The sequence below is a fragment of the Equus quagga genome, chromosome 3, assembly GCF_021613505.1.
Source record: "Equus quagga isolate Etosha38 chromosome 3, UCLA_HA_Equagga_1.0, whole genome shotgun sequence".
NCBI lineage: Eukaryota > Metazoa > Chordata > Mammalia > Perissodactyla > Equidae > Equus > Equus quagga.
In genome coordinates, this window is record NC_060269.1 from 32,419,404 (window position 1) to 32,441,163 (window position 21,760).

At 39.7% G+C, this 21,760-nt stretch overlaps 1 protein-coding gene across 1 annotated transcript in view; it reads right to left on the minus strand.

The window, feature by feature from the left end:
• Positions 1-6,725: 6,725 nt before the first annotated feature.
• The window catches only part of FREM3 (FRAS1 related extracellular matrix 3), an 85,811-nt gene continuing 70,776 nt past the window's right edge, over positions 6,726-21,760 (minus strand). Inside the window, 2 exon segments of the mRNA XM_046655710.1 lie at positions 6,726-6,967; positions 9,896-10,045. Of these exon segments, the coding sequence (XP_046511666.1) occupies positions 6,726-6,967; positions 9,896-10,045 (392 nt within the window).

A 21,760-nucleotide genomic window follows, 5' to 3' on the forward strand; every position in this document is an offset into this window, starting at 1 on the left:
ACGTGGGGACTGGACTTCAAATTTACAAAACTTATAACATCTTGGAAAGTTAAAAAAAAATCTATCTTCCATTTGTCTCTTTAAAAATAATATTATTAATTATTAATGATATAATAAAATGCAAAATATACGTAAAAAAATCCCTACTCCCAGCTCTGGTTTAATATACTCTTAAATGTTTTACATAAATATTTTACATAAATGATGATGTGTTATTTTAGTGGTGAAAAATGAATGTCACGTGGAGCAAGTTCCATAATTTTCTCTTTTCATTATGGAGCCCTTGTGGCAAGGGATTTCCTTTTAGGCCACCCCTGCTTACTATCCTCTTTGTTTACAATGACTATTGGACTCAGAAGCTCAGGCCCCACGTGATGACCAGCACTAACAGCGCAATCTGCATGCTACAGCCTTGACCTGGTTTGGAAATAGATGGAGTGCGATAGCCTTCATGTCAGTGAAGAAAGTGTTGAAGTCCACTTCCTACATTGGGCTGGTGACCCGGTCACTTTTGTTGGGAGCCCCGACCAGCCAGTGGCACAGGATCAGGGTGTCATTAATGCTCTCAGCCGAGCAGAGACTCCTGTCTTCTCATAAATGGAAGATTTGTGATTAGAGACCTAAAATGGGGCAAAAAAATGGAGAAAAAGATGCATTCTTTTAGTTTATGTCTGTATAGATCAAATGTTTGTACTGATGGCAGCTCTGGCTGCAAACAGACTGAATATGTGTCACCCTGGGGATGTGAGCAAGAAGCAGAAATGGCAAAGTGTTTTTAAAGTTTGTGGCTTGTCTTAGTAAGGCAAATTTTCTGTTTTAGTGCATAGTATTATTTGTTTTCATTAAAATGTTTCAGATGCATCTCACTAATGCTTGAGGGAGCGTTATGCACCTACGGCTCCTGCTTCTTTCTCCCTGGGGCTCCAGTTCTTGTTCTTTCCAGTTCTGGTCACACTGCTCTGTCCTTGTCTCTTCAAGCCTTGCAGTGGTAGTGGCTCCTCATTGCCGCTGGATCCTCGGTGCTTCTGCACCCCTTTGGGCTCCCTCAATCCTGCCCGCACCTCTGCAGTATGCCCCTCATTGAACACGCTTCAGTTTGAGTGGGCCATGGTTTTCCTGCTAGGACCCTAAAAACCCCTTTAGGAAGAATAGCACTTCAATCATACACTTGGAGTCATCAATTTAATTGCTCATTTATTCATAATCTTGGAACACTTCCTATGTGTGGTGTTAGGTGCCGGACATAAGAAGAGTAATACGACATCGACTCATCCTTTCTCTTACTGAAGATGTTTTAGGAATTTAGAATGCAGCATCTGCCTTAAGGCATTCATGGAGGTGCTTTGTAATATTCACAATAAAGGAATAAGGCATAAAGCAGAACATTCCAACTTCATCTTCTTACAGAACAGTCTCATATCCACAGTGTTCATTGTTGACATCAATAAAATATTTTTTTCATGCATTTTAACATTTACAGAACAAGTAGATCGTATAATAGTTAAGAACAATAAGTAAACTACTGAATCTCTAGAAAGATGAGTTAAGAGTAGTTCTAGTTAATTAAACTTTTGGTTAGTAGAGAGTTACCACCTGAATCACCAATTTTTAAAGAAATAAAATATAATAAGATATTCTTAGCACAAAATTATGGTTAGACATTTCTTTTGGTTATAATTTTGAATTCAAATTCCTAGTTTAATGTTACAAATGCAGTTTCTGAAAACTAGGGGATGCTCACTCCCATGGTTTTTTCCATTAACAAGGTACAAGGTGTCACTTAATGATAGCGGATTTGGGAGTTGGAAATGCCCTCAGAAGTTAATGTCTATTGAACATATATGATTACCAACATAACCATAAAAGTTAAAAGGCTATATGCATGACAGTCCCTCAAAAGGATAGTTATAGAGTTACCACATAGTCTCCCAATTCCTTTCCAAGTATCTACCCAAGAAAAATGAAAACATGCATCTACACAGAAACTTGTACATGAATGTACATAGTAGCATTATTCATAATACCCCAAAGTAGAAGCAACCCAAACGTCACTCAACTGCTGAATGGGTAAGTAAAATGTGGTACATCCATAAAATGGAATCTTTTTTAGCCATAAGAAGGAAGAAAGGAACTACTGATACATGCTACCATGTGGATAAGCCTTGAAAATATCATGCTAAATGAAAGAAGTCAGTCACAAAAGAATCTTATATTTTATGATTCCATTTACAAGAAATGTCCAGAATATGCAAATCTATAGAGACACAAAGTAGATTAGTGGTTGTTTAAATCTTAGGGGGAGGGAGTTTGGGAAGAAATGAGGAGTAACTGCTAAATGGGAATGGAGTGATAAAAATGTTCTAAAATTGATTGTGGCGAGGATTGCACAACTCTGTGAATATACTAAAAACTAACCTGTATACTTGAAATGGATGAATTGTTAATCCAAGGGCATATATAGGTGAGTTTTACTATATTTTAAACTTTAAAATGTATAAAATTTAATGGGAGTGAGGTGGGGAAGGCCAGCTCTTGTGGCCATTCCTGACTGCCTATCATTTTCTTTCTTATTGATGTTCCATTGTAGAGTCAAAGAACAAGGTTTTACAAAAAGTCCAGTGTATTTGTGTTTGCTCTCAATTGAATTCAGTTGACATATTGTGTTGTCAAGATATGCCACGAGACCAAGAATGGAGGAGTCTGAAGCACTGGTCTTTCAAATGACAATATAAACTTCAGGTCAAGAAGTGAGATTGGTTAACTAGTCTTATTGTGGTGATCATTTCACAGTACATACAAATATTGAGTCATTATGTTGTATACCTGAAACTAATATAATGTTATATGTCAATTATATTTCAATAGAAAAATTGAAAAAAAAGTAAGATTGGTGAATGAGTCAAGAAAAAAAAAATGGAGATAGAGCTGCACAAAGGCCCCTGCTCTGAAAATATTCTTTCAAGGATATGAGGATCAACTCATTACTTGCCCTTCATCTGATCATTATGAATTTGATTTATAGAGGGATATATAGAGGGGGGTAATATATCCACTATAGAGAGAAATATATATGTATTTTTTTCTCCAGTCACGCTCCAAATTTGGAGTCTTATTCTACAGTCTTGAGATCACCAGATTTCTTAATACTTAGATTGCTAGTATTCTTGATACTGGACAGCATACAGCTTCTTTCTAAACACAGCTTTACTGAAGCTGCAGGTTGGAATTTACATTGCTTTCACGACACGGCGTATCTGTTGGTGCTGCTTGCCAAGGATTCCCTCTGGAAGACGAACTGAGTTGTGCCTTCAGATTAGAGTCTTGAATCTGTACAAAGTTTACCTCCTAGCAGAACACTGAGTGCCAGACTCTGTCTGGAGTCTCTGAGTGTGTTTTCTAGTTTTCTTCATTTTACTTCTCAACCAACATCAGCAAACTCTGCTGATCTGTAATTACCTGTGGTACTGGTTTCCTGTAGCTGCTGTAACAAATTACCATAAACCTGATGGCTTAAAACAACAGAAATGTGCTCTTTCACAGTTCTGAGGGCCAGAAATCCGAAACCAGTATCACTGGGACAAAATCTAGGTGTCAGCAGGGCTGTGCTCCCTCCAGAGGCTCTAGAGGAGATCCATTTCTTGCCTCTGCCAGATTCTGGTGGCTGCCAGCCTTTCTTAACATGTCACTCCAAACTCTGCTTGCCTGGTCACATCTCCTTGTCCTCTTCTATGTGTGATCTCCATCAGCTTCTTCTTATAAGGACACTTGTGAATACAGTTGGGGCCTACCTGAGGTGATCATCTCCCCTCAAGATCCTCAGCTTAATCCTATCTGCAAAGATGCTTTTTCCATATAAGGTTAAACTCACAAGTTCTGGGGGTTAGGATCTGAATTCTTTGGGGGCCATTATTCATCCTATTACACGTGTCAAATTCCGTGTCTTGTTTCCACCTTATCATATTTGGAGACACACTTGGTGACATGTAGTTTTTGAACTCTATTTACCTTTTATTTTTGTTTTCACTTCTATTGCACTTAATTTTGGTGACATGCTTACATCTCTTGGTATCTGACCCATTTTTCTAAAGTCAGGGCTAATGTCCCCAAAGGGACCCCATGAAACTCTGTCACAAGTTGTGATAATATAACAGAATAAGGTCATTATAACCTGTTTAATTTCCTTAATTTCATAAATAGCAACAACTTGCTATTGAACACATGTATTTACCGATATAACAGTGGAATGAGTTTGGGAAAAAATGACTAATGATCTCATTACCCTAACACAAAGTTGTTATCTTTTCTAAACATATCCTTTCAGTCTTCTTTATATTTTTAAGAGTTGCAATAGCAACATGATCACTGATAATCTAGAATTCATATTATTTTATCAAGTGGATATCCCATAAATCAATTAACAATTTCCCCAGTATTGGGCATTTAGGTTGCTTTTAATTATTCATTATTATAAATAGGTTAGGAGGAGCAACTCTGTGGTGCCTAGTGTCAAAAAATTTTTAGAAAATTAATTGTGGAGTCATCAGTGTTGGGCCGTTCCTCATAGTCCGTTGTCACCTGGGCTGAGCCCTGGTGGGTATAGCAGTGCACTGAGGACCTACGGCTGGTGTCTTCACTCTGGTAAATGACTGAACTTAGCTGCCTACCTTTTTCTTTCATCCTGTAAGTGGGCTCCTTAAATTGGGCCCTGGGTACTGGAATAAAATATACAACACCTTTCCCTTTAAAGTTTACACAGTAGCAGCAACATCTTGGGGCACCTTGTACATCTGCATTATGCTTTCCAAATCCCTAAGAAAAGTATTAAATGAGAAAAAAATGTATATACCTTTTTTCCATGAAAAATGTTAACATAGGGTAAGAATATGTGAGAAATTAAAATGAGCCCAATTTTTCATAGAGTGTGATTCCATTCTTGGTAGGAAATCAGGCATTTTTCACTCTTTTAGGTCACTAGAACTCTTTCCCTATCCAACTATAGAATATACTATCGGTTGTATCTAGAATACACTAGGTTTTATCCTAGAAGCCTAAAACCATGTAGTTTTGCTCCCCTGGCATGTCTGACTGGGAGGAAACTAGGAATGGAACAGACTGACTTCATGGAAAGCACTGTCGGCAATGTCATGCCCGCAAAAGATGTATGCATAAATACTGCATTCATCTCGATGTAGTTTCTTAACAAAAGACAGAACAAGAAAGAGAAAGAGTGATTTTCTGCAAAACACTGAAAGACTGGGATTAATTTCATGTTCAAAACCGAATCCTCCGTGGCTCTCTCTACAAGCCTGACAATGTGAATTTTTCCTGGGCACAGAGGTACTCAGTGGGAAGTTCAAGATGTTTGCTTTATTTGGGGTCTGAATCAGGGCTTCTGTGGGGCCTGTTGGGTGTATCTGAGAGTTATCCTGGCCAATAGGTAGTTTTTCTCATTTTAACATTTATGAAGGGTTCATGTCTCTCTGATGTGTTAGAGAAGCCCAATAAATGTTTGTTGAATTAATTGAGTTTACAAGATTTTTGATCCTGGTAGCTGGGCAAATTGCAAGACGAGGGAGTGTGATTTTCTCTTGGTAGATATGTACTCAGACAGCAATTAGCCAGAACTGGAAGGGACTTAGCAAATGGAGTCCAAGCTTCTCACTTTACAAAGGGAGAGTGAGGGCAAGAGTTACAAAGTAGTTTGGAAAAATCTCCTATCCGGTTGGGGAAGCTGATGTTGTCTAGCAAGGAAGCAAAATCCGGGCTGGTAGTAGATAAGGACATCTCTACCCACATAGGCAGACCACGTGGCAGTCAAGAGCCTTCTTGGCCCTTCCTCAATATTTGCGAGGAAGGCTTCTTGAAATGGTTTCGATCATGTGCCATGTTGGCTTGAGAATAGGTTAAGTCATGTCTGAAACACAAATTTAAAAAAGGGTTGCACGAGAAGTATCTAAAAGATAATGATGGGGCACAGAGATGTGGTTTTCAAAACAATTTGTAAACTCCAATTTGTGTAGCATTAGCTGAAGCATACTAATGGTTATTTGTATTGTCACATGAAAATTAGTTAAGACCTAATTGGGCAGTTTGGGGATTATACAACTCTTCGACTCTTCTTTCTTCTCCATTCTGCTACTTGTATTTTTTTTTATCACTTTCTTTTGTACTATCCTTTTTTATAAAGTAGTTTGCTAAAGAAGGGAGAGTTGATGAAAGGATTTCCCTACCCAAGTGCCTCTGATAAAGACTTGTTGTGGAGGAAAATTGAGCATTTGGTAAGAAGGAGCTTTAGGCTTATCTGCAAATTTCAGTTAGGGCACTCTTATCCCAGTAACCTGAAAAACTGAAGGAGGATGATGATACATAAATATATATATATATAGTTGAAAAAGATTCAAGTCCACCATCCATTGGTAAAGGAGGTTAACTGTTGATTTAATTGATGGCAATGGGTTTCACTGGCCTTAGAAACAAAGTAAAATAAAACAGGAAAACAAGAGCACGGTCTAATCCTTTGTGGGCTCAGTCTTTTCTCTGTATCTCTCTCTCTATATATATCCATACAGTAACATAAACTATATTTGCACATATCACCAGACTATATATAACACAAATGACAGTATAATGTCATTGACATCCCAGAGTTGCTAACGTCTAGAAACAGAGTTTCATTCTGTTGTTCAGAGACATCTTTTGGCTGTTTCCTTCCCCTGAAAAGTCTTTCAATCAAAGGAACTCCAAGCACTCTGCTCACAGTCAGTGATGGTGTCATTGATGAAAATGGTGGTTTTATTGGGTTCTCCAAGCACTGCACCCATAGGCATCTGGAGAAATAATTCAAACCTCTCTGGACCCTCCAAGATGGGCTTTTCCGGGTCATCAAGGATCGTCACTTGGAATATCTGCATGCGCACTCCTGGAGCAAAGTCCAGATTTCGGCTGACACCAATATAATCTATTCCAGCTAGCGGGAAAGGAAAAGTCAAGAGTTAGACTGTAGAAGTCACTGTCATGAGTTTTCCTTTAGAGAAGAATGAGAAGTCTGTAGCATTCTTTTTTTGTGCCCAGCACTCTCAGAATCATATTTTGTGGGCTCGATCCCTAGAAAGAGGAAATCTCCATATTCTACCAAGTGCCATCATAGTCACTCATCCATGACCAAGTGCCATCCTCATCAGCGCTCTCCCTGTTGAGACCAGGGACATCACCTTCCAAGCACTTCCACAAAAATCCCCCTGATCCACTGAAGGCTCTCTGAAGGCAACTTCAATTTGTAAGGAAAGAATTTACCTTTTTAATTTTTAACTATTAAGATAACTGTCAGGAATTTTATTTTGATTAGGTTTTACTCATTCATCTTTGTCAGACATCCAGGTTATCTTACAACATTCTGCTCAGTTTTACTCAGCCATCAAGTTTTCTGCCATTTTCTGGGTTATTGATAATTTTGCAAGCTGGCTCACCTGATCATATAGATTGTTTGCCACTTATTTAAAAAGTCATTAAATGTAATGATAGCAACAAATTACAACTAATGGAATAAAATAGGAAACCCTGAGTGATAATAAATATATAAATAAATCAAGGAACAGAATATTTACATTGTCTCAAGGTATCTCTCCACAAAATACTTATTAATTGCAAAGCAAGACAAGTAACTTTATAGTGGAGAAACTTGCAGATACCACCTTAACCAGGTGATCAAAGATAACACTACCACTAATGGAATAAACGGAAATTGTATACCATTTGATAGACTGCACTGAGAACACAGTATCATCTCTGCGATATTCCTGCTGAAGATACATAGCCTGAATCTAATGATGAGGAAACATCAGACGATACCAAACTGGGAGACATTTTACACGCTACCAAAACTGATCAAAAATATCAAGGTCATGAAAGTTAAAGAAAGAAAATGAACTTTCTAGACTGAAAGAAACTAAACAGACATGATGACTAACTACAACGTGTGACTCTGAACAGGATTCTTTTGCTATAAAGAATGATTTGGGGGACAATTGGTGGAACTTGAGTGAAGTTTGAGGATTAGATTGTAGTAACATATCCAGTTAATTTCCTAATTTTGTGCTTGTATTGTGGTTATAGAGGAATATGTCTTTGTAGGAACTGCATTCTAAGTTTTCAGAGAGATACTTCTTAATTTACTGACAACCTACTCTCAATGGTTCAGGGGAAAAAAGTGTTTTACAATACTTCTCACTTTTCTGTAAGTTTGAGATTGTTTAAAAAATGTTTAAAAAGCCATTAAATAATTACATTAAGAAAAAACAAAACAAGATTATGGTGAAAAGTACTAAGGCAGGAGAGTAAGAGAAAGGTTTTTGGATCTTTTGTACTTTGGTTCAAATCTTGATTCCGTTGCTTACTTGTACAAACTATTTAACCTCTTTGAGTCTCAGTTTCTTTAACTGCAAAGTGGGGGTGATTATTGCTATTTTACAAGGTTATTGTGAAGATTAGAGATAATACAGCAAAGATGCTAGCACAGTCTCTGGCAAATAGTAGTCATTTAGTATATAGAAGTTTTAATTATTACTCATGTAACAAATTATAATGATATTTTATAAATATATATGCATAATTATTATTGTTAAGTAACCAACCTGAGCAGATGTCAAATATTTACTGGATTCTGTAGATTCTCAAGTCTAAACTGTTAGCTCAGCTTTCTCCTGTTCAAACCCATGGAGCCCACCCAAGCATAGATGTTACTTCTGTTAGTCTATCCTACCTGAGAGCTAGCAGTAGGGTCATTATGTGTATGAAAGGGGGTTTATCTCAATGAATTTGAATTCCTGTTCCCAACCACAAGCAAAAAAGTCCAATGAGCCAACTGGTCTATTCACTTTTTGTTCCACTAATACACAAAGAGTGAGAAATGACCCTCTCTGAAAATTAAGAAAAAGAAAGGAAGAAAGAAAAGAAAACAAAAGAACTTGTAAGGATCATCACTGGTTTCATGTGCAATATGCTGTGATATATTCGCTGAAATGTTGTAATATGTCAAGAGCAAGCACTGGGCTCTAAACCTAACCAGCTGTCTTATTTTCCTTGACTGTTTCTGGGTTCACATTTTCATTGATAAATTTTCCCTTTAGGCCTTGGCAGTTAGTGTAGGCTTTTAGATTGCTGAGTTTTATTTGCAGGATTTGTGTTTTCACTTTGCTTTTATCTCAAAATATTCTTGTGTGTCTTCGCTGTATAGGATGCTAATCCTGACCTATGCTGATCATCCATACGCCAGGAGACTGAAAATCCCAGATGGTAAATGAGAAAATGTGTATATCACTGTAGATGGAGATGTCCCTCTATTTTCCTGTTGAATCCTACTGTTTTTTTTTCTGGTAAAGCATCTGACAGGCTCACCAGAGAAAGTGGATTCAGAACTGTCTGGCCCCACCACCAGCCAGACCTTTGTTGTCCATATCAAGAAAGGCAAAGTGAGTGGGACATGAGGACACACTGCTTGAAGCCAAGGAAAATGCCTAAGAGTCAGAAGTGAAAATCTCCTACCCTTCCAGGGCCTGATAGGTGTCTGGATTCTCCCAGAGTTGGGATTTGCTCAGCTATTATAGGCACACCTTGGTCTGAAATACTGTTTATGAGCAGCTTACAGTATCTACAAATATTCTGACCTTTGGAAAATTAATTTGGACCCATGACAAGCAAGTGGGTAATAAATGAATCATAAAGGCTGCTGTTTGCATATTCTATTTATTTTGTAAACAGCAGAAGTCATTGATATGCTCAGGTAGGAAAAAGTAAATCAGAGAATGTCAACCAAGACTGGGCATGCCACACTTGACAGACTAGACCGTGCCCTATATGCACGTCATGTTATGATTCATGTCTAAAATGGCACTCTCACCTTCTGCTGACGCTGTCTCTGTCCTCCTGGAGCGCACGGTGACGGAGGATGCTTGGGAAAGGTCAGTGCCTGTCCTCCAGACGCAAACCTCCACGGAGCCAGCGCTTTCCTCCACGTGATACTCAGCGTCCCCAAAGTGCAGGGCAGGCTCTAGGGAGGAACAAAAGGACAGACTGAGAATGCTTCAGTCTCCCAGGCCTGCTGTCCCCATGGGCCCTGTGTGAGCCTGGGTGTTTGTCACCATCGTCAGACTTGACGGATCCCAAAGGCTGGAGGAGAAAAAACCAAAACACACAAAAACCACATCAAAGAGTCACAGGCCACACTTTGACTCCAGGAAGTGCAGGGAGATAAAATCAGTTGGAATTCTATTCATTTTTTTGTTTTAAGAGGTTTCTGTAGCACATAGAAATTTCCTTATTGGGGAAAATTGGCCAACTAACTGTAACTCAGGCAAGTCAGCTATTGTTTGGGAAAAGGTGGTGGGAAATTTAGGAGGCTTTTTCTAGGGAGAAAATTGCTCTTTGTGTTGAGGGTCAGTCCAGCCAGCGTTCTGAATTTGGGGACTGCTACTGTGCTGTTTCTCACGGCATTTGCTGACCACAGGAATAGACAGCAGTCCTGGGGGGAGGCGGGATCCTATGAGCTGAGATGCCAGAAACACCACCCTCAGAGGCAGAGAAGGAGCTTCCTAGAAACAGAAGACTGAGAGAAGCCAGGTTGGGCAACAGGCTTTGGGGGCGAGTGGAAGAGAAGTGTACATCTTCTAAAAAGAGGAAAAGTTTGCCAATGAGAAACTTAAGATTGGCCGAGTAGATATACCTATCCATATCCAGTTCTCTCCGTTTTCAACAGCAGTCCACGAACTTAGCTGGCTATTTAAAGCTGACATAGGCTTAACTGTTACTCTAGATAGACTGTCATGAAAAAGGTTTGGAAATGAATGTTTTTGTTTGGACTGTGAAATCTGGAGGCAAAACAATGTAAACACCGGAAAGCAGCTTTGCTATGGAGGAACAGTCCCTGAGATATAAAAGAAAAACCAACGTTAGAGAGATGACGCTTTTGCAAGCATAAGGCAAGTAAGAAGTGTATCTGAGTTAAATTTAAAAATTGGGGAGGTAGAAATCAAATCTAGTAAGTATTATTTGCTCAGGATATATTTTGGTAGATCTCTTAATCTTGAGGGAAGTTTTACTAAAAGTTTCACCATGGCATAAAAGACCTCTCATAATCCGACTTGAGTCAATTTTTTCCAGAATCATCGGGTACCATCCCCAACCCCGTGTCCGAGTTGCACCAAACAGCTGACTGTGCGCCCAACACAGTATGTGTTTATGGGCCTCCATCTTTGCTGGTGATGTTCTCTGGGCTGAATTCCCTTCCCAGCTTACCAGTTTCACACACTTCTACTCACTCTTTAGGACCTTGATTAAGAGTTACTTGCTTTCTGAAGTCATATATAATTCCCTCAAGAAATTAGTCATTTTTTACCCTGTGTTTCCCTAACTTTTTGAATAGTTCTATAACTTCAGTGATGGGTCACGCCTGCTATCAGCTCACCTCAGGTGGACTGCAGGTGGGACACAAGCACACAGAGAAAGGTGGGTGGGGGGGTCATTCCCTCTTTTCTTCTTACCTAGAAGTTCCATTCCACCTCCCCATTGTTGCTAATGGATGTTTCTGATGCTTCCAAGTTTGGGACAGGAAAGAGGGAGGAGAGGCAAGAGGAGCAGGAAAGGCCTTTCATTATTTGTGGTGATGAAGATTGGCCCTGAGCTAACATCTGTGCCAGTCTTCCTCTATTTTGTATGTGGGACGCTGCCACTCACGGTGGTGGAAAGTCTGTGTCCTGGATCTGAAACTGTGAACCTGGGCGCCAAAGGGGAGCACGCCAAACTTAACCTGTACACCACTGGGCAGGCCCCAGCGAAGGCCTTTCATGATGGGTAGTTTCATGGTGATCACACTCTCTGGTCTTGGAAGATGGAAGAAAATGGATTCTCTTTATCAGGGGCACTTTTGTGTGCTCTTTGGGGACCTCTCATTCCCATAGCTGGGTATTTCTCATCTGCAGTTCCTTTGATAAGGATGATGCATCTTTATTCTGGCTGGTCACTTAATCCTTCTTCAACCCATTAGCATTTGGCAATGCTTCTGCTGAGGATTGTTCAGCCCTCTAGATGGCGCTTTTGGACAAGACCTAAGACAAGAGTATTCCGGCTCTCTTGCACGCATGGCTCACATCTTGTCCACAGCAACCTTCTTGCATCCTTTGCCTTGATAAACCCTGGGAACACTGCCAATTACCCCTTTCGCCCTCCTGCCACCCTCCGCCCCCTCTGGTAGCCACCAATCTAATCTCTGTATTTATGTGTTTGTTGTTGGTGGTATTGTATTATAATGTATTCAGCAACTCATTTTCCTTCATAAATGGATGTAAAACTAAAAAAAAAAAATACTACCTAACTCTAATACAGTCTCTCTCTTTTGCTCATCCATCAAAGCAGCCAACCAGCTTGTCTCCTACATTGAGATTTTCCAGGTAGAGCCAGACGTCAGTTCACTGTGTCTTCCACATTATAGGTGACACACATTATACTTTCCAGTCTCCTTAGAAGCCCCCTGCTTGATTTAGCACCTTTTTGAAAAGTTAAAATGTTAAAGCTACTATTCCAACACACTCTTCTGTGTTTTTATCAGAGCCTTACCAACTTCTCAAGGTCAGGGACCATATTCCCACATGTCTTTGTGCCCTTAGTGACACAGAGGCTGGTGTGTTATCGGTACTCAAGAATTTGTCGAAAGGATAATTTTAACTCACTTCTGATATATTTTGAACTTATTACAAAGGTTCTTTTTTAAAGTTGGGACAAAGTGATCTAATTTTTTAGCAGAGAAATTATTTTGTGTGGTATTGGGGAAGGGAGAGAGGTGATAAAGATAAAAAATATTTGGGTCAGTTATGCCACTGTTCAGAGAAAAAAGGTAAGAATCAAGCCTCTCTGAATACAGTAAGACATAAGATGTAAGAGGAGGACAATGACACTCAGAAGAAAAATCATGAAATTCTTCTGAGATGCTCTGTGTATTGAGCATCAAGAGGTTTGTTGAAATAGAGAAAACAGCTCCTCTGTGCAGCACAGCGGTATCTCCTAGCTGTCTTTAGTCTAGCTCTGTCTAAAAAACAGAGATATTGGCAATGATTCTGAAGGGTGGGCAATTCTGACAGTATGATGTTCTGACCACATTATACTTACGTTAAATGGATTCCACCAACCATAGATGTGTTTTTATCTCCTTTAAAAGAAAATGTTCTTTAAGCGTAAATCAGGAAAAGAAATATAACAAGGTGGGAAGTGAAGCTCTCAAGAGATATGACCATCACTTACAATGAGTTCAGGGGCTCGCCTGGTGGCACAGCGGTTAAGTGCGCATGTTCTGCTTCGGCAGCCCAAGGTTCACAGGTTCGGATCCTGGGTGCGGACGTGGCACCACATGGTATGCCATGCTGTGGTAGGCAGCCCATATATAAAGTAGAGGAAGGCGGGCACGGATGTTAGCTCAGAGCCAGTCTTCCTCAGCAAAAAGAGGAGGACTGGCAGTAGTTAGCTCAGGGCTAATCTTGCTCGAAAAAAAAAATGAGTTCAATGTCTAGATTCAAAGACATCTCATACCAAGATCCAAAAAGGACTTGCAGGTGAAGTAACAGAAACACTGTTGGTAAACTTGAGAAACCACCCAGAACAGGATAGATGCCAAAAGATGGAAGATAGGAAAATGTTTTTTCAGTTGCCTCAAAAGAGAAAATAGGTTCTAGAAACAAACCAGTAAGCTTAATCTCTACAAAAATTCTAGAACAGCTGTTTTAACAGTTTCTGAATTCTTAGAAAAGAAAGAGGTAATGAATGCCTGAATCAATATTAGTTCTTTAATATCAGGTTTTTGAAGTCAAATTCAGTTTCTTTTTAGTTCAGTCAAACAAACATCGACTGAGCATCCTCTGTGCACTGAGCACTGTGCTAGTCACTGGGGATGTAAAGAGATGTGCATTCTTGTCATTGAGGTGTTTTGGTATAACAGGGCTGCCACACCAATTTCAATTAGTAAACCCTGAGTGATACGACAAAACAAGGAACCAACCTCAAGGCTCAGAAGGAGTTCTGCGAGAAATACTGCTGTGCTAGATCTGAGGGAATGAATGAGAATTGACCAACGAGAAAGGTGGGAAGAATGTTCCAAGCAGATGGGCTAGTATGAAAAAAAGCCACTTAAGCATGAAAAAGCCTAGTGTTTGGGAAGGAATAGAAGCATTTCTTTCTTAGTAATGTGTAAGGAGAGAGTAGGAGAATGTTGGGAGTGAGTTTAGAGAGGAAGGTAGAAGCCAGATACTGCAGAAACTTAGATCCATTTTAAATGGAGAGGACTATACTTTTTGACTCTGTAGAATGTGGGGACTGATTTTTAAGCAGTGGAAAGGTGGTTGGTTTTTTTGTTTTCTGTACATCTGTCCAACTTCAGTCTAAGCCACAGATTTAAGGAAGAGTTGGGGCTACCAATTAGAAAGCTATTGCAGTTATATCCAGGTGAGACATGAGGATGGTTTGAACTATGCACTAGTATTAGGGATGGAGAAGAGGTGAATGTGCTAAGTATCCTGAGCAGCATCCAGTGATTGGATGGAGGTGGCTTCTAAGATGCCCTGCAGGTGTGGCAGTGGGACTGTCATTAACTCAGTTAGGAGCACAGGAGGAGAAATAGTCTTGACTGGAGGTAAGAGAGGGAAAGATGTGAGTTTGGTTATAAATATGTTGAATTTGAGTTGCTTGTGGGACACCCCAGTAGATAGGTCTAGAAAGGCTTTAATGTATGAATCTGGAGTTCAAGAATCAGGTCAGTGCTGGAGATAAGATTTGGGCGTCCTAGGCACACAAGTGAGGTTGATCCCATTTTGGATGGTACGCTCATACAACCTGAATGAATAAAGAGAATTGCAGCAAGGGGCGTCAAACCTTAGGGAGACTGGCAGAGGGGAAGGAGCCCAGAAAAGAGACACACACGCACACATGCACACACAAAAGGAATGATGGAGAGAGACGAGTGGAACCAGAAAAATCAAGAAAGTAGAGAATATTGAGAAGAACAAGTGGTCACAATGTCACATGCAGCAAGCATATCCAGAAAGATATGTGTGAGAAATAGTGGCAATCAGTGGCAAAACAATCAAAATACATCCTATGAAACTTTAAGCTGCATAAAATGAGCTCTAGCACCCAAGTTTAAAAAAAGAACTGAAATGAAAATTTTTCTACTTTTAAAGCCTGTAGCAGTTGTACGATAATACAACTAGCCCTACAAAGCATAGTGATACTCTTTGTTCTGAACGCTTTCCTGGATTTTATGGCAGAGCAATATATCTTTCAAGTTTTAAAAACATTTGCATGTTGAAGTTTATCTTGGTCCATATCCACAGTATAACCACGTTTTTAAGAAAGCTGGATGTGCTGATTCCAGCAAAATGACACTTCGTGTGCAATTTTTCTTTACAACGTTTTTAAAATCTGTCATCATTCTGTCAGATGCCCATTTAATTACAAAGATACTAATTTAGCTGGCAATCTTTCTAGATGAATTTCATGCATGTTATGCAAATCCTATTGCCTCAGGACAAAACGAACAGCCCTCTGTGAGACTGGACATCAATTCTTTTTTGTGGGAGATTTCAAGAGTTTTCAGAGCACATACTAAAAACCGAAAGAAATTTGTTCAGTAGGTAAGCAGGGATCTGCTATAAAGTGTTTATGCATAGAACAGACACATTTTGCTAAGTAACAAGTGTCCTCAGCTTCATTTTGCCCCTGGTACAGGGCCAGCGGAAGCTATGGTCCAAAGACCGGTGAATGCACATGAAGTCTGCCAGGCGTCCATCCGGCTGACGTTTAGTGGCCGCATTCTGTGCCTCTGCCCTCACGGAGATGATGTTTTTTATAATGGTTTCTGTGGCAGTGTGGGGCCAGGGTCTTGGGTTGTGGGGTTGCCTCTGCGCCTGTACAATTTCTTTCCTCAGCATTACTCTATGGTAGTGGCCTTTCCAAAGATATTCCTGCAGGTGATTCATTTGACAATGGGATAGTCAATCTCTGTGTAAGGAAGCAGAACACTTCCCAGAGTCCAGCTAAACAGAACAAAACATTTCATCCCAGTTCTAACCGGAAAAGAAAAGTTTTCTCTTGAGCTGCTTGGGTATATCTTTAGGTTTCTGGAAATTGTGTCACCCCTTGGCCTAAATGAAAACATGCTTTAGCTACAAGATGATGGACTTGACACTTCTGAACAAAGGAAGCATCACTAATATTTAACAAGTGCCCAGACTGTGGCAAATCACACACAAAATCCTAACCCTGGAAAATGAGTGTGCACTTTCCCCAATATTTTCTCAAATAGTCAATTCGAAAGACGTGTGTTTTTATTCCTGACTGAAATACAACTAAACTACTGTCCAAGATACACTGCACACTAGAAGTTAGTGCTTCAAGACTGAATTAGGGGAATAATTGTTTCACATCAGTATTTTAAAATATTATAATCATGTGGTAGGTGCGCTGGTAATCCTGATGGTTGTTTCCTCAAGGCCAAAATAAAATGGTACCATTTAAAGGAACCATTAGCATCATGAACGGCAAAATCTGTGAATATCTTTAGAGACTAAAGCAGAAGTAGTACCCAAAGAAGTCATTCAAGGACAGCTGCTCAATGAGCGCCCCTGCCGGGTGCTTGAAAGGGCAGGAGGTGGTACTGTAGTATTTTCCAGAAGTAACACCCAGTCTATAATATCATTAATTCTGACCACGAGGATGGAGATCTTTTAGGGCATCACTCAGGAAAGTCAAACTAGGGCTTAATGGAATGTGACCATGCAGCTTCAGGAGGGTGGGGCTAGGTTAGTGTGGTCACATTGCTAGTACAACCAACTGTCTTAGCTGAAGTTCACACTGCATGGAAGCTAGAAAGATAAAACAGCAAAAAGAAAAAAAAATGGGCTGCCTGTTTTCAGCCATGTTAAGAGAAAGGATATTCTGGCCATGGACCTTGAGGATCCAGGACCCATGGCCATTATTTGCCCAAGATAGAGGTGGTTCTGTTGGCCTCATGGCGTTGTTAGAATCCCATGCTCATCAAACGACTTCCTGCTGATAAAGTTGCAGCCCATGTAGAGTCTCCTTTAAGGAGAGGACATATTAACCAGAACATGCTGGTATTCTTTCTTTATTTATTTAATTGTTTTTATTGAGGTCATATTGGCTTATAACATTGTGTAATTTCAAGTATACGTTATTACATATCATTTTCTGTATAGATTGCATCATGCTCACCACCAATAGTCTATGTTTTTATCCGTCACCATATATATATATATATGTTCTCTGTTACCTCTTTTGCCCTCTCCCACCCCCCTTCCCCTCTGATAACCGCTAATCTGTTCTCCAATCCATGGGTTTCTTTATCTTCCACATACGAGTGAAATCATACGTTGTTTGTCTTTCAGAGGATGCTGGTATTTATAAGCTTAGCAAAGTGCTCGATCCTCTATAAATGTTATAGAATCTGAATGAAAGTTCCTTGGATACACAATTATTAACAGTGGCTTGCTCAGAAATTTATGCAGCAATTAAGATTCTTTACACCAAACTAAGAATCTTCCTCTGTTACTTCGGTACATGCTTTTTTTTACCATTAAAAAGCCACCATGAGTTTGAGAATAATCTAATTAAAGATCAAGTCAGGTGCCGGCCCGGTGGTATAGTGGTTAAGTCCACGTGCTTCACTTCAGTGGCCCAGGGTTCACAGGTTCAGATCCCAGGCATGGACATAGCATGGCTTCTCAAGCCATGCTCTGGCAGCGTCCCCAATAAAATAGAGGAAGATTGGCATAGATGTTAGCTCAGCAACAATCTTCCTCAAGCAAAAAAAGGAAGATTGGCCACAGTTGTTAGCTCAGGGCCAATCTTCCTCACACACACACACAAAATATCAAGTCAGATGTGATAGAAGGCAGGAGAAAGACCCTACTTGACTTTGTGATTCTGAGCTAAGTGCACAGTAGGCCACCATGAATGTTTCTTGAATGAATTAATTACTTGTTAAGAATCTACTAAAACCATTTCAAACAATATTGGAAGTTAACAACTGGATCATATACTGAATTTTGTGTTAATTTTCTTCCCTCCTTTGCTCTATTTTTAAAGAAATTTTTTTAACTTTTGGCATTGGAGATTTTTGAAATTTCTCTGTTCTGAACATGGGAAGTTTTAAAACTACTAAGGTTTTAAAGTAAATAGTAAGAGGGATATGGCAGGAGCTCAAGGAGAAAAGATTTCTTCAAGAAATAGGTATTAGGACTTCTATTTATTTTTGTATATTCCTGCATATAGCTCCTCTGACAGGTTAGCCCAGTTCATCTTATCTTCCTACCTTTGTTGTTCACACAATGACTTGCTTGTTCATAGAATGCTGTGGCACCATCAAAATTCATTTCTGGTGTTTCTGGCTTTCACAACTGGAATTTGATGAGTCATTCTATTGTCTCAGTGGCTGCCATGATTTTCAGATGTAAGTTTATTACTTGAAGTATAAACAACAGAGTCAAATAGGGAGAAATGCGTAGCCAAAGTGGATTACCGGGATACGCACAGGACTAATGAAGAAAGCAGTGGTGGCCAAGGAAGCCGTTTACATTCTTTATCCTCTTTCTGTCTTTTATGTGCAGCCACATGAACTATCATTTCAATTTCCTACCACTTAACTCCAATTCTGAGAAGCAAGCAATTTGCTACTTTATAAGTAAGCAAAAAATTTTCCTTTCACTGTTTTATAATATTTATTTACTATTCTGACTATTTCATAAACAAAAAATACTATAAATACTCACTATTTCATAAAACAACTGTTAATTTAATTCCATTTTAATTTTTCTGAAAATTCAAGCATTCTTAAAGTGTTTTCTTGGGTAGGCTACTTATATTGGCACATGGTTCTCCCTTTCATTATGGGCGGTTTTCATTTCCTCATGGAAGTTTGTTCAGTCTATGAAATGACTGGCAAAATGCACAAGCCCCCTTTATTTCGGATATTTGTTCACTTGTAAAGTAGAAAGTTGTTTGCATCTCTTTCTTCAGAGTCCGCTGACGAGCAGCTGGATTCTTTGTCCAGTTATGTGCCTTAGCCGGCAGGTACGCACATAAAATGAGACAATGATACAGAGCCTATAGAATTTAAAGGGGATCAGGGCCCACGACAAAACTCTGTAGTTCACCTCTGTGGAGAGAGCCACCATTAAAGGTCTGGCAACTTCTCCAGACTTCTTTTTGGCTGCTGTGTATATATAAACATGTTCTTGAAAAGGTTTGCATGCCAAATGGTACCTGTGGAGTTACTGCATCATGGAATAGCACAGCTTTACACACACTTGAAAAGGCTGCAACCCTTTTATCTAATGATGGGGTCAAACTGGGGTGACTGGTGGTTTCCTGCTGGTTTTCAACATGACAGTAGCTTCCTGTTAACAAAAACACTAGACAACCACCACATGCCAGTGTATAGAGTGACCTTAAAAGAAAGAGAAGATTTCTCTGTGAAGGTTTGGCTATTTCTTGCTGGTAAATACATCCCAGAACCATCCCACCAAAGTGGCATAGTGGAGTGCAAAGAGCCGAGGAGTCAGGGGCAGGAATCTGAGCTTTAATCGGCTGGGTGACTTTGGAAAAGCCGCTTAGTGTGTTTGGCCTCAACAATGAGGAGGCTGAACCACATGATCTCTAGGTCCCCTTCTGTTTCTAAGAGTTCATGCTTCTGTGAATCTAGAAGGAGTTTTGTCTATTACCTGTCCTTAGGCAAGGCTTATATGAGAACAATTTTAGTAATATTATATTGCATATTCTCTTCTTAAAAGTGTTTCAAAAAAAATCATATAATCTCTCTCTGTAGTATATTTTGATACCTAGAATTTTACCAAAAAGTTCTTCCTAAAGTTAAACCTGAGCTGCAATTGCTGAAAATTTACTTGTATCCTTATACAGTCTCTAGGAAAACTCCAGAACAGTGGTTCCCCCTTAGTAATATGATAGTTCTGTATTTTTTGCTGCTGTCTACCCACTGCCTAGCACAGTTCCTGGCATGTGGTAGGGGCTCAGTAAATACTTCGGAATGAATAAATTAATGAACAAGTGATTCTTCATAAACATGAAGCATGAAGCTAGTTCTCAGTCTTATTGAGTAAAGGAGTTTACCCACGGCGTTTCTGCACAATTTCTATCCGTGCCCTTTGCATCTCTTCATTTATAACTTTTCCCAAGTTGTTCCCTCCATCTGAAATGCTGTTGCCCTTCATTTCTCCATCTTCGAGTTCCACATGCCCAACCAGACAGCACATATGGTACTTTCTTCTTTGAGCTCCTCTAGCTGGAAGCAGTCTCTGCTCTTCTAGATTCCCTTAATCTTTCATCTGGCATCTCTTGCCGTGGTCACTTTTTACTTTGCACTAAAATTAGTTCACAGTATTACTAAAATTGGGATTGAAGAATTAGGAAAAGGACATGCAGCTGGAAAAGAGGAGCCCATGGATGAAGGGTTAGGTTGAGCATCTTTGGCCTCGCCTCCGCTAGGCAGTGCTCTTGTAGAGATTGTGAGTGTAGCAGAGAAGGCTGTATGTGCTTTCTGACACTGGGACGTCATCTTTTTGTTCAGATTCCACACTTTTCTCTCAAGCTTCTAATTATAAATTGGCTTCTTATGCAGATTTCCCCACCTGGTAACAATACTTATTGTATCCGTTTTCTATTATTGCTATAACAAATTACCATAAATTTGGTGGCTTAAAACAACACAAATTTGTTCTCTTACAGTTCTAGAAGTCAGAAGTCTAAACTCAAGGTGCTGGGAGATCTAGGTTCCTTCTGGAAGCTTCAGGAGAGAATGCATTTCCTTGCTTTTTCTAGCTTCTAGAGGCTGCCTGCATTCCTTGCCCCATGGTCCCTTACTCTATCTTTAAAATGCATCACTCCATCCTCTGGTTCCATCATCACATTTTCTTTTTCTCACTGATCCTGCTGCCTCCCTCTTATAAGGATCTTTGTGATTACATCGGGCCCAATCGGGGTAATCCAGGATAATCTCTCCACCTCAAGATCCTTAATTTAATCCCATCTGCAAGGTCCTTTTTCCATGTAAAGTAACATACTAACAAATTCTTGGGATTAGGACATGGACTTCTTCGGGGGCCATTGTTCAGCCTAACACATTGACCAGTGGACTTGAATGTCCACCCCTTTGACAGCCATCCATTTCTTATTGTACATACAAACACTGAAATTTGGGTTAAGAAGCTCTGTCCATGTTCTTTTGTGAGGTGGTCCTGAGTCAACTCACTTCTGAGCACACCAACAAAGTCATAGTCCAGTGTGAGCCCCGTTGAACTGCTTGCTTAGCTCTGATATCTGTTGGATCACTTATAGACATCGCTGGTGTTTGCAGCTTTTGGCTATGCTCCGGTTTGCAGACAAATTCTTAAACAGTGTTGGGTAAAGAGGTAGCAGGAAACATACTTCTCATTGGAAAAAAAGAGAATCATTGAAGCTCAGATAATTTTATTCTTAACTTTTGTTTTAATTTTTCAGTATGTTTTTAAGCTAAATTTCTTCCTAAGTGTGTAGGTAACATTATAATGCACCTCCTTATCAAAGGGTAACTCAGTATATGCTTGGAAAACATTTAAGCATGAAAGACGATACAGTGTGTAGACATATTGTTCATGGGGTCTCCTAGCACCCAAGTGGGAAAGAATAGCATGGTCAAACAATAGAAATTCAT